Source organism: Rhyacophila brunnea, unplaced genomic scaffold (genome assembly GCF_057557595.1).
Source record: "Rhyacophila brunnea isolate RB1 unplaced genomic scaffold, BYU_Rbru_1.0 scaffold_4, whole genome shotgun sequence".
In the NCBI taxonomy this organism is placed as follows: domain Eukaryota; kingdom Metazoa; phylum Arthropoda; class Insecta; order Trichoptera; family Rhyacophilidae; genus Rhyacophila; species Rhyacophila brunnea.
Window position 1 is genome coordinate 29,765,900 of NW_028233068.1, and position 27,390 is coordinate 29,793,289.

The 27,390-nt window shown below is 30.3% G+C and overlaps 2 protein-coding genes across 5 annotated transcripts; one reads left to right on the top strand and one right to left on the bottom strand.

Annotated features, from left to right (window-relative positions):
• Positions 1–228: 228 nt before the first annotated feature.
• Positions 229–10,889, top strand: LOC147067223 (uncharacterized). 4 transcript variants are annotated; one of them, XM_085953917.1, is made up of 7 exons: positions 229–329; positions 2,243–2,577; positions 3,759–4,401; positions 5,269–5,458; positions 6,676–6,886; positions 8,577–8,704; positions 10,177–10,889. In XM_085953917.1, exons 2-7 carry the CDS (start codon positions 2,268–2,270, stop codon positions 10,255–10,257), a joined length of 1,563 nt encoding a protein of 520 aa, XP_085810043.1. In that variant the 5' UTR covers positions 229–329; positions 2,243–2,267; the 3' UTR covers positions 10,258–10,889. The 4 variants fall into 4 exon arrangements, with proteins under 4 accessions (XP_085810043.1, XP_085810041.1, XP_085810042.1 ...); XM_085953915.1 differs by having other exon boundaries at positions 290–750; XM_085953916.1 differs by having other exon boundaries at positions 290–473.
• A 6,922-nt stretch (positions 10,890–17,811) lies between these two features.
• On the bottom strand, positions 17,812–26,995 carry Osi1 (Osiris 1). The gene is made up of 2 exons (XM_085954926.1): positions 26,548–26,995; positions 17,812–18,272 (listed from the first exon to the last, which is right to left on the bottom strand). The coding sequence occupies exons 1-2, from the start codon at positions 26,993–26,995 to the stop codon at positions 17,812–17,814; spliced, it is 909 nt and encodes a 302-aa protein (XP_085811052.1).
• Between the last annotated feature and the right edge of the window lie 395 nt (positions 26,996–27,390).

Genomic DNA, 27,390 nt, shown 5'->3' on the forward strand with positions numbered 1-27,390 from the left:
CATTGTTATACAATGTTTGTTCATTATTAAGAAACAGTATTTAGGTGATATATATTATTCTTATAAATGGTTAATAATACATTAATCACTGTCGTCAGTATGTATTGTTATTCTTTTCGTTTACTATAATATAATAGTAGATCACTGTCCAACAGGCAGTACATATTCGCCACTGTGTTTCAGTATTACATTCGACGAGGAAAAAATATTAATATTTATTTATTATCATATGTTTTTTCGGCAATGAAATACGATGTCTGATAATTTTATCTTTGTTATCTATAAAAAATCACACGTCTTGTATACAGTAGTCTATCGCTCGGAATTAAGTGAGGTTATTTTATATTACAGGTGTTAAAGATTATTTTTAGTGCATCAATCTATTTCTACATCATTTCGATGCATGCATTTAATTGCAAATAAAGTCTTGTTCTAAAAAATATATTCAATAGTTACATGATAAAATGGTAAACGTATGTTTTTATAGTTACCTATTAAAAGCTGTAACGATAACTAGTACATAAGGCTGTCATATGATTTTTAAATTGTTAATCTCAAAATGGTGGTACTTTGTTAATAACAATATTCATGTAACTAGTATGATATATTATCACCATCATTGGCATCATTGGAATTATGTGTGTACCTTGCTCGCCTTCGGGATTTCTTGTCACACCTGCCTATTCTGAGCTGTATTTCTCCAGTTTTGAAGACCATCAACTCCTCAACGTCTTCGAAACACAGTGTCGGGTATGTGGACTCGGAGGCCCAAGGCAATGAATGGTTTTAGGCCCTTACTATACAACATAAAATTAAAACTAATATTATCTACTACCAACGTATTTAGTGAAAAATATTAATGTATATTCTCTTTTCTATAATCAAATCCTGTAATTAAAAATAAATATTATTGAAGTGAATTGACAGTGATGGCACTTAGTAATATAAGTTGTGTATTTTTTGTGTACAATTTCGTATCTAATGGAATGGTTATATTATAGGCCAGTGTGATATTAATAATTGTGACTCAACTTGTTAGGAATATACATTTTTATATATTTTGGTATAGTTTAATAATTGTTTGACTGGTTCGAAGTATTTCGAGCCCCCTTTTTAAATATTATGACGAGTCAATTGCATCGTCTGCGTCACAGAAGATACACGCTGAGTGTGGTGGCATTTTAATTACCGCAGTCAATCATCTAAACTTGGGTCTTCTAATTTTCGTCCTCCATCCTTACGGCATGACCCACGCATGGGTCTAATGAACGTCTTGTAACTGACATTAATTGGTTTTTCTTCTGGGGTGCCTTAACTCACAGTGTTTTGGAGACCATATTATGAGCATTTCTTGGCACACAATACGCATGTTTTTATCTATTTACTATTTTCAGTTTCACGCATTTTTAAATAAGTGTAAATTTATATCAAATAACAAACAATAATAATCATATTGACATCATTCGGAATAATCTTAGAAATACAAATTTAAAAAAATCTGACAAACCTTGTAAGTACTCAATAAAAAAAAATATATGTGTCTTCTGGGGTTGTTCCAGATTATATATATTCAATAAAGGATGTTACATTTCTAAATGCCATGTAGGTATTACTTATTCATTGAAGTATTGTCCATTATTATAGGATCCGGCTGTCTAAATTGAAATAATATTCTATACTTGAAATATACTGTCAGTGTCTCTACCAAACAAAGTTATAATAAATGTCTACTACGTCTTGGGTGGAAGAGGGGTGGAAGTGATCAACTGGAGTTTTGATAAAAAAAACATGGTTAAACATTTTGATGCTACATAAAAGTATATTATAATGGACATAGTTGCCGAATCAAAGTGATTTTGGAGGAATCGAGAGTTCTAAAAACAATGTCATAGCAGAGCGTCCTAATTTTACTTAGGTCCTTCTTCTATCCAATTCCTCTTTTTTATTAACTGATATGACTTTGTGTTAGGTCGTATTTTTGTCACAATTTTTCCCATTATCAACTTGGCGCCATACAAAGTTTTCATCATTTCTATCAGATTATAGCAACTTGCCTAACCACTTCCATTACATGTGGTAAATTACTGTCATAAGCCTAAGTAGCCTTTGATAGAATTGTTTTTTGTGTAAAATTGAATTATTTTATAATGTCTAAGAATACTTACAAAATTCAATCTACGTACTAACATTTTTCTGTTTTTCAAAAAAAAAAAAAATTGAATGTAAACTTTTTATGTTACAGATATTGAACCTACACATTTGATACGATGCTACACAGAAAATTATACCCGTTGGCAACCATCTTACTTTTGGTGTCATCGGCCAGTTTCACTGCACAGAGTCTCGATACCAACGAAGTGGATGATGAAGGCCCGAATCCCTTCATGGATATAGCGTCTTCGATTCTTCAGGGATCTCTGGAAGGTGGCAATGGTGGTGGAGGTGGTGGTCTTGCTGCTCTAGGGGGTATCCTTGGAAACCTAATGCAAGGAGACGGAAGTGGAGCCAAGAATATCGGAGATATGTTAGTGGGGATGCAGAGTGGGAAAAATAGCGCCGCAGGAGACGTTTTGGCTAGTAAGTATTTTTATTAATGGACGGTTAAATAATATTATGAAATATGAAAGAAGAAATGCATTACCAAAACTGTGGCAAATTTTCAATACACCTACTAGATGGTTATGGTCAAAATATCTGTATACATTGTAATATTATAAGAAGCCTACATACGCCACAGTTGAAACTAGAGGCATGGCGTGGCATTCTGTGGCATCTAGCGGTGCGGGTGAGCATTGCGATACTAATGTAATACACTGTTTCATAATTAATTAAGTCTTAAAATTTTAATATAACACTTGATTTTAAATTGCACTTATTAAACCATTGTCCTACAAAAAAATCAGGCTTTATTATTATGACGCAATTAATAACAATAAAATTAATACTATCGACCAAGGGAGGGGAGGGGTAGGTACTTGAAAAATTATAATTTAATAATAATAATATGAACATAGAAGCAGTTATTGCCTATTTTGTATAAATAAAGCAGAAATACCTGCATAAAACGATTATAATTTATTAATTAACTACAGATTTTAATCAGTATAAAACTTTGAGGTATGGATAAACTTATAATTATATTTGTTTATTTCCAATTCATATGGCAATGCGTATAAATTGCATGACGAGCATAATGTTAAAAACAATTAATGATAAATTAATTACTAGGTATATGAATTAATTATTGAATACAAGCATATTGTGTCAATGCATATCATTATTATTAGATGTATTTCATTATTATATTAAAACCTACCACTATGTGGTTGGAGTGCGATCCGGATTAAATATTTAATGAATACAACTGGCTACTCCAGCTGGTTCTGATACTAGATAATAAATCATCCGCTGTTTTAATATGGAATTAATCAGAGTATAAAAAATACCGAATGATAAAATAATGCTAAATGTCAGCATGTAGTGTGCCCTCACTTAACGGACAACATAATAAGTTATATAATATTATATATACTTACCAGTAGGTGTACGGAACCTTCCGCGATACCTGGGTCAAAATTAATGCATTTCGATCAATTTTCTGTTATAAATTAATAATATTAGTTACAAAGGTGTTATTATAAAATAATAAAAGTCTATAATGGTGACAATAACACCTAAAACATATTACGTCGTAAAAAAAAAACAACACAATTTTTAGAACATCGTTGTAAAATAATCATGTCTTATATTATTTTCAGACATTGGATCGTTATTCACTAATAAAGATGGAAACTTGGACCCAAACCTATTGGGATCTATGATTAGCGTATTCGCAGAATCAGCAATGAAACAAAACGAAGATGAAGAACCTAAACAAGCTAAAAAACATGTAGCATCATCAAATCAAGCAAGACCAAAAAACAATCAGCAACAAAAACAACAGAGACAACAAGACGGTGGTCTTGACATGAATAATATTCTATCTCTAGCTTCAGCCTTCCTTGGAAACCAAAAACCGAAAGGATCAGAGTCAAATCCAATGGAAGACATAGCTGCTGCCCTTCCGTTACTGTTGAATACCTTCAATTCTTTCAGTGGACCGGAGGCTGAAGAGAGAGCTCATAAGCATGCTGATCATGCTTGGTTCTTGCCACCCCTATTCGAAAAAGTCCATGTCTTCTGGGATCATTTCATCAGTTCTGATCTTGGTAAAACTCTTTGGGAAAATGCTGGTTTAAGTGAATTAACAAAGACATTCATGGACAAGGAGGGCAAGCTTGATTTTGAGGTTATTTTGAAGTCTTTGGAGAATCACTCGTTCAGAAGGAGGTGGATTAAGTCAGCGACAAATTACTTGGCTGAATGGGCGGTGCACGTGGCCAATCCTGAAGTTCAACAAAGGTAATAAATTTTTAATATTAGTTATAGTTTGTCACCTCAGATTGTTTATCGTCTACAATTAGGAATTTGAGAGGTCTTCTTTAATCATTAAGTAACACCACAACACATTTTAGTTCATTTTCTGGATCCGTGATAGGGTGCCTACTTAACTCGTGCCTGCTTCATGCAAAATTGCTCCTGAGAAATTAAATTGTGAAAAATATTTTCCATATTAATTATTTATTTATTTATTTTTATTTATTTATTTAAGAATACAAAACATTGTGGACATAACAAATCTAAATTCAAGACGTACACAACATGAGATTTACATTATATGTCAAACATTATCCTTACAAGAGAGAAGAGAATATAGAAAAATATATATATATATAATAACAAAAAAAAAAAAATCAAAACATACTTAAGTACAATTTAATACAGAAAAATATAATTTTTGAGAACGAAAAATATACAATTTTATACAGAAAAATACAGTTTCAAAAATAAAATGCAAAGTACATCATTGAAAATGTCTATGTCTTTAGGGAGCGCATTTATTAGTCTTGCCCCCCTCGCTAATGGTGCCTGATAGGCTTGACACGAGGAAACGGTTCCAATTCAGAATAAATCATGGCTGCGACCACGTAGGTAATTGACAGGCGCATGGAAATTCAAATTCATTAGGACACCAGGATTGGAAACCATCCCTCGCGATAACAGGCAAAAGTGTTTAATAATTTAAAATGTAGATGATGAAATGTCTCATAATATGGGCAAATTAGAATGCTTCCATAACATAATTCCATAATAATTAGTCTTGTATAACAGGTACAAATACATCAGCTTATTATAATGCATACCTAATACTATTTGGTATTGTTTCAGATATCTCTCGTCTGGACAATTTGTTGTTAATGGATTTCTAAAGAGTCAAGGTTTCCCTAAACATGCAATGTTCCAGCCAGCAAAATTTTCTGAATCCGTTTCGAGTATTGCCAACTATGTATCGAAGAAATACCTCAATACTCCATCAGATGTCAGCATTTATGTAAAACCTGCAGTCAATTATGTCAGAGTAAGTGAAAGGATCTTAGATATTTTATTAAAAAAAAACAACCAATAAGGTTTTATTCTGGAAATTTTGCTAGACGCAAGATTCTAGCTCCCAATTTTAGAAGCTGTAGCTCTGCCATTACTCCACTGTGGACGGAAGTGTATGGAAAATGCGATGTGTGTATGTGCGGAGCCATTCGTAGTCAAATGCGGAAGGTACCTCCAGCTTACACCAGGGCTCGATATAAACCTGGTCCAACGTTGAGGCATTTGAAAAGTTTGCTGTATCGTATGGAGGATAAAATAATTCCAATCCATCTTGAGATTCATCACTATCAACTCATGACTTCTCTGCTTCGGCAGAGTTTCAGTACACGGGTACAGAGAACACTTTTATTGTCACTAAAAATAAATGACGGCAAAGAAAATCAAGATTTTTTTTTAATTTTCTAAACTCTTTCTTGTACGTGTATTGCGTCATGAATTACGACCATACACAAATTGCGGGTGGAGATGGGGTTACTCAAATCAGGCTCACATAAGGAGTTCCGAGTTCGATTCCCGATGAAGTTATAACACTTATATCTGTATGGATTTATCAAGCTTGGGTATTTATGTGATTGTTTCACTGATAACAAACAACTACTTCTACATTACCGTAATAATATTGTGGCATGTTGAACTAGTGTTAAATATATCGTCGCGCCAAAAGCAATTTTATTGGCAAAAGCAAAAACGCATTTTAAGTTTTTTTTTGTGAAAAAAATCCTGTGGAGGTTATTTCTTAATAATTTGAAATGAAATTCAGAGCACATGTTATTTATTTATTATTCAAAGATTGAAATACAATTTATAATTTATTTTTATTTTTCATATATTGTGAAGATTCTCGTCACAAGTGCCCTTTTTCTGCAACACAATTTTTTTTTTTTTGTACAAAGGCATATTTTAAAATAATTTCACATAGTACCTTTTTCTTACATTATTTTTGTAACCACTGCACAGACTGCCAAAGTCGTGTACATGTTACGTTTTTTTTATATGTTAAATGAAGATTAGTAAAGTTTACAATACACATGTGACCTCTGTTGTCTGTCGTATATTGTGATCTTAAAGAAAAAAATACGAACAAAACTACATCCATAACTAAAATCCATCAAAATGTCACAAGTGCCCTTTTGCTTTTGGGGCGACACCTATGTGCGATAGTAGAATCCTAAATTACTGTCATTTTTTCAGGACATCTTGAAAACTGCGCAGACGACGGGTTCATATCTAACCAAAGTAAATCAAAACGAATTGAGTGATAAGTTGACAGACACTCTAAACTTAGAAATTATTGAACCTATTCTAAGAGTATACAGAGCATACAGATTTGCTCACAAAAACCCTCATTGCCAAACGCATGTCTTGTGCACAATCAACAGGCATGACCCCAGTGAAAAACTTGGTAAATATTAATTATTAAATATTATAAGAAAAATAGAAAACTTAATTTTATTTAGAGAATATGATGCTACTGTATCAGATATTTATTCAATGTTGGTTTAAAATCATCATAATATGTTCAAATAATGAGATAGAGTGACGTATTATGTGTGTTTGAATGGTATAGAAACATTCTTCGTCCATCATAATTTTTACCCCACAAATCTTCGTTCTTATATTGAAATAATTACAAGATAAAAAGAACTTTTTATATACAACGTTATTAAATTTTCTGTTAAATTTTTATGCTCAATATTCTCAAACTTGTACTTGATATTATGAAGTAAATAAAAAACAAACAAACAAACAAATATAGAATACTGAAATGTCATTTTGATTTCCATAGTAACGCACGTATATATTAATAATTTAGTTGCTAGGACCACCCACTTAGCAACCAAAAGTAGTGGATTGGATTAAGGATTTCTTCCGAAATAACTTCATGCAAGACAGAATTAACTGAAAATGAATTCAATTCTGCTTAAAGATGGCTAAATGCTATTAAAAGAATGCATTGGCATCGTGTTCTGATATATTCTAAAAGTTACAAATGTCTAGCTAGTCGGGAAGTTAATTAAAAATCGATTGCAAGATTTGTACTGGACAAACAACCACCGGACAAACAAGAATACGAGCTAATAAAAACGTTGTAAAATACATGTTTTTATTTAATAAGTACCTACCTACATAATATATTATCTCTACATCTACGTATTATGGACTTGTAAACTTAGTTTCACAACTCAATACTACCATTAACTAACGGAATAAAACCGTGAATTAACAAAAAAATTACATAATATGGACGATGCATTAATTGACTAATACCTGTTTGAGATGTCTTCTGTAGGGGTAATGTAGAGACCATTCTATTAGAGTGTTATCTACAAATTAGTATCCACTTTCGAATCACATAACCCCTTTCAACAAGAGCATATTTAGTTAGGTAAGTACATAGAGAAACGCATCTTATAAATGTAATAATATAATATTCATCATTCGAAAAGAAATGGATACAAAAAGTTTTGAATATAGATAAAACAGACTTATAAATAAAAACAGTTACATTTATCAAAAATTGTTTTTCAATTTGTGGCGAAGAATTTTGCTGTCGAAAAAATGTGGGATAAGAATTGTGGACAAAAAATGTTCTAAGCACCCTGTTTAAATTGCATTCCAACTCAATCATACTGTATTACAGGTTAGTAAAGAAAACTCTTTGGTCCCATGATCAAAATAAATAGGTAAAGAAATTTGGCATACTTGTGGATCAAGAATATCCAGTATTGCACGGGCATTTCCGGGGTGGGCTACATCAAATTTAATAATGCTTTTTAACCTTAATCTTCTTTTCACGTTGTGATAAGCTTACAAAAAAGCAATTAGTACACGATGCGCTTATAATTACTTCATATATTTTTTACTTAGTTTTATAATCTTTTTCTTAATAATAATTATCTTTTAGCTTATATACATATTTTAGGCAATTAATAAATAAAAAATTTTCTGTGTTAAAAATATTTCGTAGTTCCTTTGCATCAAAACTATGCAAAATAAGATAATATTAAAAAAATAGAATAATGTAGGTTAGATGTAATTTCAAATATTTCGTGTTAATACTTTAATACATATTTTAAATGCCATTTTTTCAGGATTACCAGGTTTCAAAGTAGGCCTGACGAAACTTAGCAGCTTTGTAGCATCAGCGGCATTGAGTTATCAAGGGGGACATGGATTTTTAGATTTATACACAGCGATACAGGATGACAGCAATTGCAGGGTAAATATGCATACCTAAATAATATATAAGCTATTATTACAACAGTGACATACCTAGGCAAAGTGCCGTACGAGCGATGATGCGACCGTATCGTCCGCTTCATGGAAAATCGCCACGGCTTTCAAAAATTATAATGGTTGTATTCGTTACTTAGTTTGCCACCTTGTATAATTTACCGACCCTAAGCAACGTATGACCTGACAAAGCCCACGGGACATCACTGTCAGACAATATTTATATATGTATTGTAAACTGACTATATAACATCTAATCTAGTTACTTACTTACATTATAATATCACTTATGCTAAACCTTTTATTGAACTTAACTTAATAAATTAATTAATGACTTAACTTAATTTATATAGACGGCTGGTTAATTTACATTACAAATTATATTATAACCAAAGATTTTGAAAAACTTTCTTAGATTTAAGATAATATGTGATTATGAGGCTATAAATTGTTATTAACACTAATGATGAACTTAGCTGCGGGTCATTTTCACGTTGCATGTTCATCTGTTGCAAGCTTCATTATTATGCATTTTACAATACAGCTCCGAAATAAAAACGTATTGTAAAGTTTTTATCTATTGTCAGTAAACAATTATTATTAAAATAATGAACAATCACGTAAAATCGCAAATAGTAGGTAAATCACCAACGCAAAATACTTCATGATAGGTTGCCATTTCTTTTAGTTTTAAAAACAATATTACCAATGCAGAGAATATTATTTTTTCTAAAATAATTATCAATCAGACCATGCCGAAATAATTCTGGCATCTGTTTCTAAGCTAAAAGGTTTATTATAGTATATTTTATAAGTATATAAGTACCTATACAACTTCTTTAATTCTTACTGCTCTAAAAAGTACCCAAATTGAGCATGCATCGGTTCTACACTCAATAGATCAAGCGACTTTTCCCGAAACAGATATCTACACATAATTCAATTTTTGTATTTCTTACATAATAATATTATGTATGGGGTCAGTACAATGACGCTTAATTAAAAACTCTCTAAGTTGTATGAATCCACGCATTCGTCTGTTTATAATATGTCTATGTTGATGCATTAAAATCAGGGATGGATTTGGAACTAAAACCAAACCATATTGTACGTATTTTGGAATTTTTTATTCAAACCCATAAGATCTCCGAATCGGAACCACTTAATATGTTGTGATTCCGGAGGGTTACATAGTTTTTTTAACGTCAATTAAGCATACATATCTTTTGAAAATTGATACCATGTTTTTTGCAATTATTTTTCGATTCTATAGACGAATAAGCGAATTGCCTTTTCAAAGAACCGGGTCCCGATTTTCAAATTGACAGAATCGAGTCCCATGCATTTTTTTCCGAGGACAATTTAGGGACTCATATATATATATATATATATATATATATATATATATACATATTATTACATATTAACTGTACTTATATATTAATTATCGATTTTCAGGCAAGGTATCCAGCTGATTGCGACGAATTCCATGAAGATGAAATCAAAGTTACTACAGAATATTACCACAACGAGCTGTAGTTACTATTATTATTATTACCAATTTTTAGGGTTTATTTTAATAACAAAATGTACATCCATTTAGGCGTAAAAAAGATAATACGATTGTTACAAAATACCTACTTACTTCCTTGCAAAAATTTTAATGGGAATCAGGGTCACATGCAATTATTTATATTTAAAGAAAAATCTAAATTTATCCTACTGGATTCATAATTGAAAATTTGTATGCAGATTGGAACATATTTAAAAAGATTGTAATCCAGAAAATGATGACACACTATATTGTTCGATTTTCAAAATTGTAATCATAGACACAAAATACTTGCCGATAAATTTTTCACATATGCATTTTTCAATCAATTAAACAATAATACTTTTATTATTATGTAGCAAGAACAATAATAATTGTTGATTATTATCGATGCTCTGCAAGTTACGCTAATTGTGATGAGGTATTGAAATTTTTACTATATCTGTAAAAACAAAACACTATAGAGATTATTAATTACTAATAGAGCTTTAAACTGTGCATATATGCGTTGTATGTTATTCGTGTATTCTAGTAGTCTTCTAAAGTTAGATTGTCGAAAGCTGTTTTCATGTTAGCATTTAACTATAAAAATGTGCAAATATAAATAATGTTTATTTATAATAAAAATATGAAAAAAAAACAAATGCATTTCTAAATATTCCCATACCAAATAAAATTATGAAACTTAATATTTCTTGAATGGTATTAACAGTATTAACTGTAAATTACGGTGGAAAGACATTGTATTAAATTAAATAAAACAAAATTATTTATTGAAGATACTTAATATTATGTACAAAAATAAATTTAATTCTGACATATTCTTTGTTAAAATAACTTTATTGTTGTAATTATTTCTATTTAATTATGTGGAATAAGTACCTACTATCCAATTCATTTTCGTTTAAGGTTTTTATTATATTGTGGGATTCAATCCTCACAGCATTAATCACTTTCTGGGTTACAAAACATTAAAAAAAAATTTGTTTTAAGTCAAAGATAAACTTATAATAAATTGTAAAAAAATGTTATAAAATGTGAATTTGTCACAGGACCACAATGATAGAAAGACAGTGTAATAAATAAAATAAAGCCCAATATTATGACAAATTCACATTTTTTTACAATAATTGTGAGTTTATCTTTGACTTAAAACAAAAAATATTTTTTTGAATGTTTTCAGACACATATTCATTAATTATTACAGTTTAAATTGTAAATTTTCAAAAAAATGTCTCAAATTGCAAGCTTCGTATTTTTCCGCTAGGTGCCTCTGGTAGGAGAAGCATCTCCCATAAATAACATAAAAGAGCACATAACCCAGAAAGTGAATAATACTGTGAGGAATCCCACTTTATCTACCCTCTTTCCTAGGATTTTTTCTAATACAATATAATAAAAACCTCAAACGGAAATGAATTGGATACATGGCTCGAAGAAGGGACAAAACTAGTCATCCAGGCGTACCCAAGAGGTACAAAGCATCCGCAGAGTAGACCTAGAAGCCGTTGGATCATTGAAATGGGTAAGTTCTGTGGAAGTACGCGGCAATGCAACGCACAGGACCGAGATAAGTGGAATCAGCCTGGAGAGGCTTTCACCCAGCAGTGGATAGATTCAGGCTGATGATGATAAATATATTGAATTATTACGTTATCTGAGGTATTTTAATATGATTTTTTTCAATAAGAAAAAAAATATATTCTCATTTTTTCTGTATAAGTAAAGATAATAATTTATTGATGATGATGACAATAATATAATATTTCTTTTATATTATTAACTGTCAATTATTCATGGTGGAAATGCATTAAATAAAACACAATTTTATAGTATGTACTTACATTATCAACTCCCTAAACCAGGGGTCGGCAAACCGTGGCTCGCGAGCCACATGCGGCTCTTTGGGTATTGGCGTGCGGCTCTTTGCCAAATTCCCATTTCACATTTTTTACAAAAAAGGTATGATTTTTGTCGTTTTAAACCCGCCGATTGGAAAAGTCGACAAATTAAATTTTTCTCCATTTCATATTGACACGATTTGAAATATTTTTTTTTGTGGATTTAACAAGCAAAGAGTTATGTAGCTCCAAATTTGTAGGTCTTGCCATCAACATTGAGGATTTGAGAGATAAAAATGCAATTTAATTTCACAACACAGCGGAACGCTCTAAAAGATCTACATAATTAGGTAGATACTACGATGAACAATATAAATAGCATTTAGAGAAGCCATACATACCAGACACTCTCCAAAGAAATGCAAGGAAGGTCATTGTTCACATTAGTTTTAAGGAATGCATGAAAATTGTATACAACTCATTTTCTGTAAAAATTATATCTATAATGTCAACAATAAAAAAACTTACACTTGATAAATAAACAATAACATTCACTGAAATAAATCATATTTATAAAAATATATGTATGGGTCTTGAAAAAAAATTTAAGCGTTGTGATACTCATATTTGGCTCTTTTGGTCGAAGAGTTTGCCGACCCCTGCCCTAAACAAAGGATAATGTCCCTTTAAGGGGGATGCTTATACTATCAGAGGCGAAAAGAGGCACCTAACGGAAAAATACGAAGCTTGCAATTTGAGATTTTTTTTGATATTTTACAATTTCAACTGTAGTAATTAATAAATATGTATCTGAAAACACTAAAAAGATTTTTTATTTTTTTTTAATTTAAAGATAAACTGGCAATGTTAAAAAAATGTAATAAAATGTGAATTCGTTGCAGGGTCAAATCTTATTATTACATTATATTTTATGGCCATACTTATTATTAAAATTTAGTTTATTAAGTTTTAGATTTTATGTGGTGTAGATTTTTGACTAATTCATCGTTTTAATATTTTTATATGTATTTTAAAAAACATCGATTTAAAAAAAATATAAATGTGTATAACTTGAAATCCTTTTTATTTATATCAAATTTTATTTTAAGCATGGTCACAATATTAAAGCTCGAGTTGATATAAATAAAAAGGATTTCAAGTTATACACATTTATATTTTTATAAATATCGATGTTTTTTAAAATATATATAAAAATATTAAAACGATGAATTACTCAAAAATCTACACCACATAAAATCTAAAACTTAATAAACTAAATTTTAATGATACTTATGACCATAAAATATGATGCAATAATAAGATTAGACCCTGCAACGAATTCACATTTTATTACATTTTTTTACAATTGTAAGTTTATCTTTAAGTTTAAAAAAAATAAAAAATCTTTTTAATGTTTTCGGATGCATTTTTATTAAATAATACAGTTGAAATTGTAAATTATCAAAAAAAAATCTCAAATTGCAAGCTTCGTATATTTCCGCTAGGTTCTCTGCTGGCATGCGTCTCCCCCTTAAGGAGGACGAAACCGGTCCAAAATTTAATTAAAAAAGTGTAATAAGTACTATAAATTGTGTTTTATTTAATTAAACAAATAATAATATAATAATATTATGTGACGACATGACCAATTTTATTCGAAAGAAAACAAAGAGAAATATTTACCCTCTTATTTTTAAAGTACATGCAATCCGGTGTACAGATGTGCTAATAATATAGTGTCATCAATGTATGAATTTGCGATAGACTTAACTTTACTAAGAATGTGATACTTTTTTTTATATTCTTTAAAATACCACCAAAAGCCGTTGAATAATTAATTAAATTATCGAAATCTGGCAAAACTATTCTTGGCGTTTGTTCAGTTACTTATAACACAATTTAGCAATAAATTGCTTGTAATGAAATGTGTAGGCGTAGGATGAGAACAACTTTATATTTTTCCACCAGGTGTCTTTAGTAGGCAGACCAATTCCTTAACAAAATTACTTATCGACGTACGTAAAAACAGGTACATAGTGCGAAATAAGTAAAATATAAATTTGATAAAAAAAAATATATTCATTACGCAACCTTTCAAAATAAAGAGCGGGTTATTTGTGCCGCCCCCATGTGGTTATTTAGTTTACACCTCAACTTCGCAATACTCTTCAAAATCAACAGAATACGAAACCTGAAATTGAATATATTTTGCTGATAAAATAATCAAGACGACGTATTAAAAAATAAATTTAAATAAAATTTAAAAAATATTACTTATATATTATAAAACTTACAATTTTAAAAAAATCTTATAAAATGAGCGTTCAATCAACAAATAAATTCATGTTATTATTACATATTATTTTTAATAATATTGCAATGTAATATTTTAATAACCAAAGATCTATTCGAAATAAATAAAAAGGATTTAAAGCTGTAAGTATACATTTTTATTTTCAAGAAACATTCGATTTATTTTAATTTAAAAAGTAAAATATTATTCCATTTATCTTTGGATGGTGAAGTATCCCTTTTTATGGCTTGTAGGTCACAGGTTTAGATTTCGTCTCATGTATCTATAGTCTATGGTCTCACATTTTTTTTTCGACGTGTTTTTGCACACCAGCTAGAAATGGAATCGAAACCAAACCATAAGAACCCCTTAATTATTTTGACATCGGATTTGGGACCGATATCCTTGAACTGGACCCCTTCGAATGTGGGGGGGTTAGGATATTATTATTTTTATTGTTGTGTTACTTTTTTCTATTATGCGAAGGTCCTCAAAATAAGCATTTGTCCGATCGATGACTTCTTCATTTGAAAAAAAACGTTGTCCACTTAGCCATTTTTTTAAGTTTGGGAAAAGGAAAAAGTCACTGGGGGCTAAATCTGGCGAATACGGTGGGTGGTCGACCAATTCGAACTTCAATTCTTCAATTTTAGCCATTGATCGTAAATATGTGTGAACACGGGCATTGTCCTGATGAAAGAGGATTTTTTTCCTGTTTAAATGAGGCCGTTTTTCTTCAATTTTGTTTTTTAGCTGGTCCAATAAAGATGCATAATAATCCCCTGTTATTGTTTTTCCTTTTTCCAAATAGTCAACGAAAATAATTTCACGTGCATCCCAAAATACAGTAGCCATAACCTTACCAGCTGATTTTACGGTTTTCGCCTTCTTTGGACATGGTTTGCCTTCGCAATCCACTGCTTTGACTGTTCTTTCGTCTCGGGAGTATAGTGGTGTATCCATGTTTCATCTACAGTCACAAAGCGTCGAAAAAAATCATCCGGATTGCGTTGCATGAGCGACAACAGGGCTTTAGAGGCCACCACCCTATTGCGTTTATTGTCGACTGTGAGCAAACGCGGCACCCATCTTGAAGAAATATTTTTCATGCCCGATTTGTCATGTAAAATAGAAATGACGCTACCTTTTGAGATCCCTGTAACCTCAATTATCTCACTCAACTTTAATCTTCGGTCACTTAACACCATATCGTGGATTTTATTGATCATTTCTGGTGTAGTCACCTCTACAGGACGTCCTGAGCGTGGTTCATCCTTTGTTGATGTACGACCACGTTTAAATTCATTTAACCAGTTATAAATAGTTGCAAGTGAAGGAGCAGATATGCCGTGAACTAAATCCAACTCATTTTTTATTTCGTTTGCTGTTAACCCTTTTATATTAAAATGTTTAATAACAGCTCTAAACTCAATTTTCTCCATTTTCCATTTTTCCATTTTCCACAAGCTTTTTTTTTTTAAATGTACGAAAAACACACAACAACCCGACCAATCTGATTGAAACTTCGCAGCATACTGAATCGGTAGTGCCGCTGCATGAAAACAAACCGCTTACAGTACTAGTCGCGCCACCTGTCGGCTTTTCTAAGGACTTATTGACCCACCCTCGTAGTTTGGTTTATGCAAGGCTGGTGAATTAAAAAAAATGAACTATCAATATGTGTAATATTCTTAATCCAACGAAAACAAAGTATGAATGAAAAAATGTGCACAATTTTGTCGTGTCGCCCAAAATATACCAAAACCTATCTATAGTCTAAGACCAAAACTATACTTAATGGTTTTGTTTAGGCAGGATTTAATGGATTTTTAAAAACTAACTAATACCAAATGTAAATTCTAGTATTAGTTCAAAAAAAACAAACACATCATATGACTAACAAAGTTTAATGTGCACTATTTATATCGGATTTTAACAGCCTACCTCAACTCTTCGCTGCTGGTACCTACTTTCCAAAAATGCTAAAACATCGATGGAGTTACGTAGACACAAGAGCTAGAAAAGGAATATTTAGTATATAGGTACGTAAGTATCTATTTTTTTTTTTAAATTGGAACTTAACCCGGAATCTTAAAAAAAAAATTAGGTGTTCTGTAAGTAGTCAACTTTTTATAGCATGTCACATGCCGATAGGAATGTTCTCTGGTTCTCTGTCTGGTTTATGATGAAAACATCTATAAACAATACAATACTATCAGTGCTTTCAAATAATGAAGAAAATATTTTTTGTTGTCCAAAAAATATTGTTTTAAACAATCCGTGGAGGGAAAGCGGTAATGATATTCGTGTTCACGGAGTGATTAGCTAGGGCAGCTAGGCTTTAGGGACAGTTTTTTGTGATATTTCTTTGCCAACCAAATTTTCAACTCTACTAATTGATTTTTTCCATGTTTACCATCTCATCATCTTATCAAAGGAACATACATCAATGAAACACATTATTTTGATACTTGAATAATAATAATTTATTAAACATAATTTGTTGAATACTTCCTTATTTTAAGATACTTTTATCGTATTTTCATAAATAAATAAATATTTAATATTATTGGGTATTAAATACAAATAAATTATGTTAAATGGCTACAGTAAAAAGTAGGTTCTAAAGTACGTAAGTAGGTACATAATAACAAAGAAAGATAAGATTAAAAAATTAAACATAGTTATAAAAGTACATAACTACAGAGGAAAAACTTAAATCAATCAAATTTATGAGATTCATTAATGTACAAATAACATTCTAATGTTTAAACGGTTGTATGTATTTTACTCATAAGTAAATGGGGAGGAAATCTACTGAATCTAGGTACTTTAATTTCATATAATGACGATAAATTCAAACATTTTCATAATCTATTATGATGATGGTTTTTGAAAATACTTAGCAATTAAATACATAGTCATGAGAATAAAAATAAGATAATAACTCCTATCAATAGTAGAAAGATGAGCTCATTCATTCAACATTAAATTGTGAGATCACATTATTGACATTTTTTATCTGATTTATTTGATCTGATATATTTATGTGATTAATTCTTTTCAGGTCTCATTAATAAAAAAAATATATTTACATTTAGAATTTTCCTGGGACCTTGAGGCATCTGTCAGAGAAATCATCGTTATCAATGGGTAATTAATCTGAAATAGTATTTTATACAAAACGTTGTCCACGCGTGTCCAGTTTATAATATTTTACAATCATCTTATCATTTTTTGTTATTTCCTTGTATATATATTTTAATATTGATATTTTTAGGCATTACACCTGCAATATCCTGTCACCTATTCACAAAACTGAATTACATCATTAATCGAAGAACTATTCATGATCTATGTGAGAAACGTCGAAGAAGAATGTGATAAAACATATATATTTATACGATCTACGTTTGGCTGTTAGCGGTAGCTGGATAGATTATGTTTGGACCACTCGGTAAATAGTCTGAACCCTTCATCTGTTTAGCTTCAAAGGCTGGCCTGTACGCACTGTATGCTCTGCTAGCTGCCCAGTCCTTCGAGTATCCTGGACTGGCAGCACCAGGATATCCGGAATAACCTCCTCCTCCATACCCACTGCTATATTCAGCACTCTGTTCTGCTCCCGCCCATTGGTTATGATGGCTGTGTTGCTGGTGAGCTTTGCAGATCTTCAGCGTTGACAGAATAGTCGGGAGGAACAAGGCTGCTAGAACTAAAATCTTTTTGATGAAGAGGACGGTTAGAAGGGTCGGCACGAGGAGCAACTTGATTTTTAAGAGTGACAAGAGGGACAGAAGTGGTACCAGCATGGCGAGCTTCTTCTTCTTTCCCCTTCCGTCATTTTTCCGAGATGATTCGACAACCTCTGTGTGGAAGAAAAATGCATTCAGTTAATAAAAAACAAATAAAAAATATGTTAGTAGGAATTATATGCATACTATATTTCTGCAAATACTTAGTCCGAAAATTAGGTGATCAATACTGTACAAAGGACAGAGGAACAATATTGTTTTTAACTGCGATTGAGTGAAGTCCGCTCTTATGATTTTTTATGTACAAGGATTTCAAGAATAATTGATTCCCTATTATGTAGTCATTACTCATAATATTACTAGATACAAATCATCTGGATAAAATAATATTATCAAAACCACAAGACGTATTTATGTTAAAAAAGAGAGCACGGTAAAGATTATATTGTCAGTAGTTTCAAAAATTAACGTACCGAAACTACAAAATAATAATATTAACATTGATTTGTACCAGAGAATTTGAGTATACCAATTATTTTTCACCGCTCCATTCCATCATCATCAAAATATTTATCTGACTCCACTACATGTTACAAGTAAAACGTTTAAGCAAAATGACCAATGTTCAAAAATTAAAAAAGAGATTTCTTTGAAAAAAAGTTTAAAATATCACACATCTTTATTATCATAGTAAACTGAATGGAAAACCCAACCACGTAGATAAGAAACTACCTAACTAAATTGTTGTTAATAATTAGAAATTTTATAATGACGTCATCTATAATTATTTAGTAACGCCCTGCATGTAAAATTATCTTATAAATTTGGTAGGTACTAAATCTCGTCATCAATTTTTACCACTGCTAATAAAAATGTTTTGCATCTATAAAGTTATTATTTCCGCAATTAATAATAATTAATTAAATCATCCAAATGGCCAGAATATCTTCTAAAATATTCAAATACTTAAATATTTTTCATGATTTGAATAATGTTCCCCATAATTTCAAGGAACCGTATTAATAGTATACGTAATACAAATGTCAAAAACGTTATTTTCATTTGTTTCGTTCATCGACTTCAAAAAATTTTTTAAAGTTGGAACTGTGAAAATGTATAATTACATAAGATTTTATAAACTAGGATTGCGGTGAATTTTTATCATTTGCCATTTATCAAATATAATTAAACAGAAAATAGAAAATCTACAGCAGTAAAAATAATCCGTGCTCCAGACAAACACCCATTACTCCACTACTCCACGCTCCAGCTCCAAGCTCCGCATCAACGCTCTGATATGTAGGTATAATAAATGGATACTGTATAAGTAAATATTTAAAAAAATATTTCTGGTATTCGACATGCCTTGTCAAACATTTCGCAAAAAGTTTGAAAAAATACTATAAATAAATCTTGCTGTATTGACAAGGTAAATAAATAATTTTTTTTAATATTATAATGATATTGTTATTGTATATTCAAAAAATGCAAATATTCAAATAATTTTTTTTTTAAATTTAAATCGATTCATTTTCGATCGCTATTCATCTATTTTTTATATAATCATGTCTATGGTTCAAAACATTTTGCTATGGCTATCGTTATTGATTAAAAAACATCAAATTTGTACAGTCGTTTAGACACGGCTTTTGACTGCAATTATTTATAGTAATCGCTAGGTAAAAAAATCTAGTTCACCTGCCGTCCACGCTTCAAATACCTACCTAATATTTCGACGAGAAAAAATATTATTTAACTAGACCCAGACGCGTTGGGCGATTTTTAGCTTTTTTTAATCATAAGAATAATTCTAGTTTATTATTATAGACACTAATGAAAATAATGATATTCTTTTTCTGCGTGATTTTCTAACAGAAAAGACAGCCTATAAGAATTTTAATTTTAATTTTAAGTCATGAAATAATTAAGAATGAAAGTGAATGCCTACTCTACTTGAATACAATTATTAAAAACATTCTTATAATATAAAAGTGATATTTTTTGGAACTGGCTCAACATTATTACGAATATTAACACTTGTGATCTATTTATAAATACAATGTGTGCCAATCAAGACAACTTTATTAACTGACTGGTAAAGCATACTAGCAATTGGATAAGAATTAATTTTAATATAGTCTCTATATACCGTTGTTCCCAACCTAATGTACCAGGGGGTGTGACTTGGCATTTCAGGAGATGCAACAAATTGGGAAAATATATACTATGTAACTACCGTGGAGAAGTCCGTTGCTTATCACGAAGACAAGTTTTATCACGCTTCTACTACCTGTGGAAAGACATCAAAGTTTTTCTGGATGATATTGAATATGGTTACAGGCTAGGCCAGGGCATTAGAATTAATCTTCACAGAAATGAGATAGATAAGACACTTTTGTGAATCTGGATTCAATCATCTGTTTTCTATCAAGATCAAATTTAATCTAGAAATCGTTTGAATTTACAAGCAAACCTATAGATCAGCAAGAGAGTTCCTCGTTTTGACGTCATTAAATTTATGTTCACAATTTGAATTGGGTTTACAGTGTAATGTTAATTGCTCGAATATTTATTTATTTTGGATTTTATACACTGAAATAAAAAAATATTTTGTTAGTGATATTTATTAACCTACAGTATCTACTGTACATATTAATGTTTTTTCAATCTGTGATTCAATTATGTCAAATCAAAAATTTTACCTTTCCTTCATCATATTAAATTCTATATTTATTAATGAGAAAAGTAATTTTATAATTTGAACCAACCAGAGGCTTTCGAACCCATGAGCCACAGGTCGTAAGCATACTAGAGCCCTTGCTATATGATGGGTAAAAAGTACGTAAATAAAATTATAATTAATTTTAAGATAGTATGTACCAAAGTAATTATTATTATGTACTAAAAACTAATAACTAAGAAGAGCTTTTACTTAGTAGATTATTTTTGGTAGTTTTTCATTACGATCATTACAAACGAAACAATAATAATACCTACTGTATTTTATGTAATAATTTCTAAATTTTATAAACCACCAAAGTGAGAAGAATAATATTAAAAATATGATAAAAAGAAATATCGGATGGTAGGTTTATTATTGACAAAGTTATAAATAAAAACTAAAACTTTCGTTACTTATCGTTTTACAAGAAATCCCTTCTGTCAATAAATATACTATAAAAAAATTAAATATGTAAGTAAGTGTCTAATTTTTTACAGTCATGCTAAGTGCGTAGGTATCTTAATTTAAAATAAAACAATTCTGTCACTGTATTTTCTACGCTGGACTCGAAAATCAAACACGCCTATCTGTCATATTAAAAAAGTATACTGTCGTGATTCTTTTTCTAAAATTCCAAATGAATACACAGTGCAAAAAAACTATCCATTTCAACAAAAAGAAATTAATGATAAATATAAAATGAATATTCTCTAGAAATATAAATTTCTTTTCAGGCTAATCTCAAAATGCTTAGCCTATATTTGATAGTTTTTTTTTGTTGCTTATGTGAATGCGAGAGTTGTGTGTGTACCTATTATTTACTTGAGAGTAAATTACTGGTGTTCTTTTTCAGACTTAAGCTTTCATGACACGGATTATGCAGCTTATAGAAAACCAAAAGCAATAAAATTTATGTCATACCAGTATAACCTGGAATTTCTACAATTTATTGGATCGCGTGATACAATAATTGTAGATTTAGATAAATTACACTTTGATTGTGAAAATAATATAGGTAAAGATATTACATTTAATAAGTGTATTTTCTTAAATACATGCATATTCAATCGACATAATCATGCTTATTTCTCAATCTCTCAAATTTAGATTTTTAATTAAACATTTTTATTGTTGTTATTCATAAATTAATTTATTGTACCTATATATCAATCACTTAGTAAGGCAAAACACCGAAACATCGATTATAATAAATGAGTTTGTTAAACACCTTCTGCGGGTCTATTCTATACACAAGGTGACTATCGACCGCTAAAGTAATAAAGTGATAGTATTTATTACATATTATTTGTATTGAGGATTATAATTGTTACAATAAGTTAGCCGTCTAAACAGTCAAAACTGTCTATTTCGCTCTAAATTGTATCACACCCAAGAGAGGTGCTGTTAAAATATAGCACTTATTGCAACAATTACAAAGAACTTATTGTAATTGTTACAATAAGTGCTAATACTTTGATACAAACCTAACGTAAGTTTGATAATATTTATCACTTTATCACTTTAGCGGTCGGTAAGTATAGAATAGACCCACTGAGTAGACTATGAGTGTATTACTTAGAATGTCAGTTACCTCTACTTTTTATTGTTGTAATATATAGTGGAATATAAAATCTGGATTATTCCTTAACTTAAATTGAGTTAAATTCTAACCAATAGAAACATTTATTTTTGCTAATAAAAAATAATTTATAGAAACGGTTCTAGAACATTCTTTTTTATTAAGTATTCGTATTTCGAATTATTGTACAATAATAAATGTTTGTAAAAGGAAATATTATATTTGTGATTATCTAAAAACGTAGAGGCAGGACAGATTCTTCAGACATTGCGGCCACGACAAAATTACTTTAAAATAGTGGTAATGATACCAACACCTTCGCCTATACTGCCAGAAGAATTTGACTTTCTACCGTTATATGTTTTATTATTTTTTTCACTAAATTCTCACAATAATTATAGAATAGTTCCATAATATGATATTTTACCTTTGACTGTATATTATGTGTTGGAGCATATTATTATGACTCATGTCATATTGGAAACGCGTTTGCAGTGTGATGTGATGTGATGTGATATTAAAATAATTGTGTTGAAGGTAATGAGCTTTAATAGGTATCTCACGTGTACGCGTAAGAAAAAGCTCACTACTGCACATCCATTACTAGTTACACGGCTGAAGTTGTAAATTATTGAGGGCGTCGCTTTTGTTTCATCGAGATATATTATTGCATTGTGAATTTTAATTAAAATCCTCAGCAATTTTGAAAAATCTAATACAAGCGATATTCTTAATTACATTTTAGTATCACGAAAACGTTTGGTAGCTTATTTTGTATTTTTTTGTATCGTGGTGTTTAACTTCCAAATTTGGCTGTCAGATATCTTGCCACATTTTAAACTGTCACTGTTTTTTCACTCATTGTTTTTCACTAGTTTTTTTTTGCGAAAATATCTTACATTACCAAAATTCGATCCTACGAGGCTCATAATTATTATGGGCCTCCACAGAGTGGAAGTTATAATATTGTTATATATATATAGACTCGTTTAACCTGTCGGGTCCATACTCTGACTCTAAACGTCTAAACAATATGAAATCTGTCAAACCAGGAATTCTAACACGAGACCCAATACATTATAAGCCGACACGTTACCGCTCGACCCTTGTGAGTGTGAAATATCTTAACTAATATCTAAATACTATCAGAATATTTTTAACTTTTGCACAGATGTATTATCTTAAATTTTTTAATTTGATTATTTTTATGTAGTACCATCAAATAATAGCAAATAATGTTCCAATCGAAAATTAAGTTAACATAAATACCTACTGACATGAGTTGTAAAAAATTACATTTTCAACATTTAAGTGAATCCGCTGTATAGCCTCCATAAAATAGTTTATATTATTCTGTAGGTACACTATAATATGATACATTTCTTTTGGTCCACCCAATTATGCAATTTAATCAGTAAGTACAATTAAAAAAATTACCTTAGGTACTCGTATATAAAATATCTATTCATACAACATATTGCTGCAATTATTATTTAGGACTGGGTTTATTGTGGCAACACCGAATAAAATTAATTTATGATAATATTCATAGGTAAATTTATGTTATTATTATAAACAATGAGTGTTATGATAAGAAATATAGTAGTACCTAACCGTATTACATGCCCTACTGAAATAGATCATAAATGAACAGAAAACCATGCTGATTCTCAAAGGATTATCTGGCCAATGTCCAGTGATGCATGAAACCAACACGGGTAATGTTTCTTGTAGAGAATGTTGTGGTTTTCAGAAACATTAAGTTATTATAAGTCCATTAGATATAGAACAACATCTCGGGTTAAGTTCAATCGAGCGGAAATCGATCGAAATGCATTACTATGATGATTTGTATCATAGGTAATGATTTTGTTACACTTTCATCATGAATTGTATTGTTGCTTGCATTATATTTTATCATTAGGCATATTTTGCACTAGAGAAAGCTACTTCATGCAATTTACATACATCATAGTTCGAGGGCTTAGTGTCAAACAACACTATCTACAAAAGTGCAACTTTACAGGAGAGCCAAAAATCGTTATTTTAGATTCTCGTAACTCAACAAGGGAAATGTTTATTTAAAACCTAATGTTAATATTTTATAATTTATTGTGTATTGTACATTTATCTTGCTTATGATGATGTTAAAATTTATAGGGATAGTTTTTAAAAAAATATGGAAACAAGGGTAACTTATGTAGTGAGCGTTAAACTTTACTGACGATTTAATAAGAAATTAGAAAAGATTGACATAACGTTGTTTCATTATCATGTAGCCGTAAATGTAAAATAACGTTATCTCAAAAAAAAAAAAAAAACACTTTTTTGTAGATAACGTTGTCTGACTTTAAGCACTCGAGTTGTACTTCACAGCTAAAATAAAATCCTATAATGTATAATATATACCATAACGCGTAGAGTGATTTTCAAATGAAAATGTTGACATATTCCCGAATGGCAAAGACTCGAAACTATACATTCTTAAATTGATTTATTGTTCAACTCTAAGTAATGACATTACAAATGAGAAATTAATTTGCAATAATATAAATTTACATTACATTATGTCACCATGTTCGATCCTAAGAGGATCATAATGTGAGCCCCACAGATTGGAGGTTGTATTAATAGAATTTTCTTAATAAAAGAAATGAATATTAGCCACTAGCTCAACCAATTAGGTCCATACATATATATAAATAATTATACAAAGATAAAATATTTGAGATTGTATTATGCACTTAGTCATGATCAGTAGCTTACTAGTATGTATTTTTTTATGAGATGTTGGCTTTACCTTATCGTTCAACTACAAATAGATACATACGAGTTTGTATATCAATAACAAATTTTAATTATCGTGAATTCGACTGATGATTTGATCAAGAATGATCGAAAGAACGATGACTTTATTTGGTATATACTATTTTTGTAATAGGTATATTTTTCAATTTTATTTTCCAACGTTTGAATTAACATAAATATTTGACTTTTTTTTTACAATGCGTGAGAAGTAAAAATGTGTGACAGCGAAAATGATAGGCCTAAGCCTACTGATCCAATTGTTCAAAGGCGTATTTTGTGATATTTACATATTTTGATTCTCATTGCGGTTTCAAAACAAAAAGCTTCCACTCGTGCATAATAAAATTGACAATAACTGCCTGATCGATAAAATGTATTCTAAAAAGTTTGCCCAAAGCATTGCGTTACTAATAGACTATGAAAAAAGTAAATTTATGCTAGTAATATAATAAATTACACATTAAAATAGAAGACGAAATGGTTTATTTAAAATGGTGTTTGAAAGAACTATTCATATACTTACATATTATATAGTTACTTATAATCAATGAATGCTCTTTTTAATTGACTCTACAGTCGGATGTGAATATTGCCCACTTGGGTATATTAACATTTTATTATAAGAAATTGATGTTAGCTACTTTCTTAAACTATCAGGTATACTTTTAATCAATGGATAGTTACCACAATATAAACTTAATTAACACGAACATTGTAAGAAGATAAAATTGTAAAGTAAAACGTCCTATTTACGAAAAAAAAATCAAACGTGGATGGAATATGTTGAAAACACATACACTTATTAAAATAAATCAATGTTATAAATTTGAAATATGGCAGTTGTGTAGTACGTAGGGGCTCAAGGAATTGACAGATTTTGAGGCCTTAGCATTTGCAGGTTGTGGAGATTTTTTACAGTTTGATTATTTTATTTTTTATTTGATTTTTTTAACTCTGGTGGTGAAAATACGACCCGTTTAAATACGAGTATGTTTATACTTTCTGACAAAACTACCACCTCATATGCTTTATAGAAAACCGCCTATGCTTCTATGTGGACAACACAGGTTCTGATCGTTAAGAAATTATTTGGAATTATATCTACATTAATTAACTACTATAATATTATACTAGTGTGTTTATTTTTATATATTGGTATATGTCTAGATATTACAGAATATCCAGAAGTCGAAATTTTATAACATAATATTGGGTATGCTTAATGTAACAAGTTAATAAATAATTAACTTGTTTAAAAAGTATTAAAATAGTATCTTACCATTATCGATAGACCGGTCATCTTCAGTAACAACAGTAGCTCCTTCTGGAAGTCCAAATCTGATGCCGTGGCTCGTCAAGAAATTTCTCGCCTGTCTCTTCCCGAATTTAACGAATTTTTCAAATTCTGAATCGTTGCTCATCTGCCTGGACTCCGCGAGGAACTCTTCGCCGTCCTGCCCGATGAACGGCTTTTCAATTTTCACCAACTTCAGGATGCTAGTGCCGTCATCGTACGCGAAAGCGCGGGCAGACGTATTTCCACCGTTCTTCGCATCCGACTGAAACACCCACGCATCTCCGACAGCCATTCCTGACATATATCGCAATGCGCGGTACTTGAAGCACGATAAAGTGTCATGCGATTTAAAGCAAGATTTTTGTGATTCGGCAATATACTCGTCTTCGATTGCCGTTCCGCCATTTGCAGAATTGATTGCAATTACCATGAAAACAACAATCGAAATCATCCTAAGTTTACTCGAGTTTATTGTGACTTGCATTTTTTTCGTTGCTTCAAAGTAGAGTTGGAACTGAAAAAAAAATATTTTTAAAATTAATGACCCTTGAAGCGGAACATGGACGAATAATTTGTTGTGTTAATGAAAACAGGTTTTAATGAGAAAATTAAATTTCTTCGTGTATAACAATTTTAAATCATCAACGTTTTGTTTGATTAATTAAATGTTTTGATATTGAGTGTCTTAACCGGTAAAATACTCCAATTAGAAATTGTACCTCTATCATTTTAGTTTTAAAGATTTCTTTCAAAATATTTTCATATAAGTACTAAATTATTTTTGAGTAAAATAAACTTAATATCTCATAAAATACATATTATTTT

Coding starts and splice junctions, on each gene's coding strand:
- LOC147067223 (XM_085953917.1), top strand. CDS start 2,268: ATGCTACACAGAAAATTATACCCGTTGGCAACCATCTTACTTTTGGTG. Junction 2,578..3,758: donor CGCAGGAGACGTTTTGGCTA/GTAAGTATTTTT, acceptor TATTATTTTCAG/ACATTGGATCGTTATTCACT. Junction 4,402..5,268: donor AATCCTGAAGTTCAACAAAG/GTAATAAATTTT, acceptor GTATTGTTTCAG/ATATCTCTCGTCTGGACAAT.
- Osi1 (XM_085954926.1), bottom strand. CDS start 26,995: ATGGTAATTGCAATCAATTCTGCAAATGGCGGAACGGCAATCGAAGAC. Junction 18,273..26,547: donor TGACCGGTCTATCGATAATG/GTAAGATACTAT, acceptor TCTTCCACACAG/AGGTTGTCGAATCATCTCGG.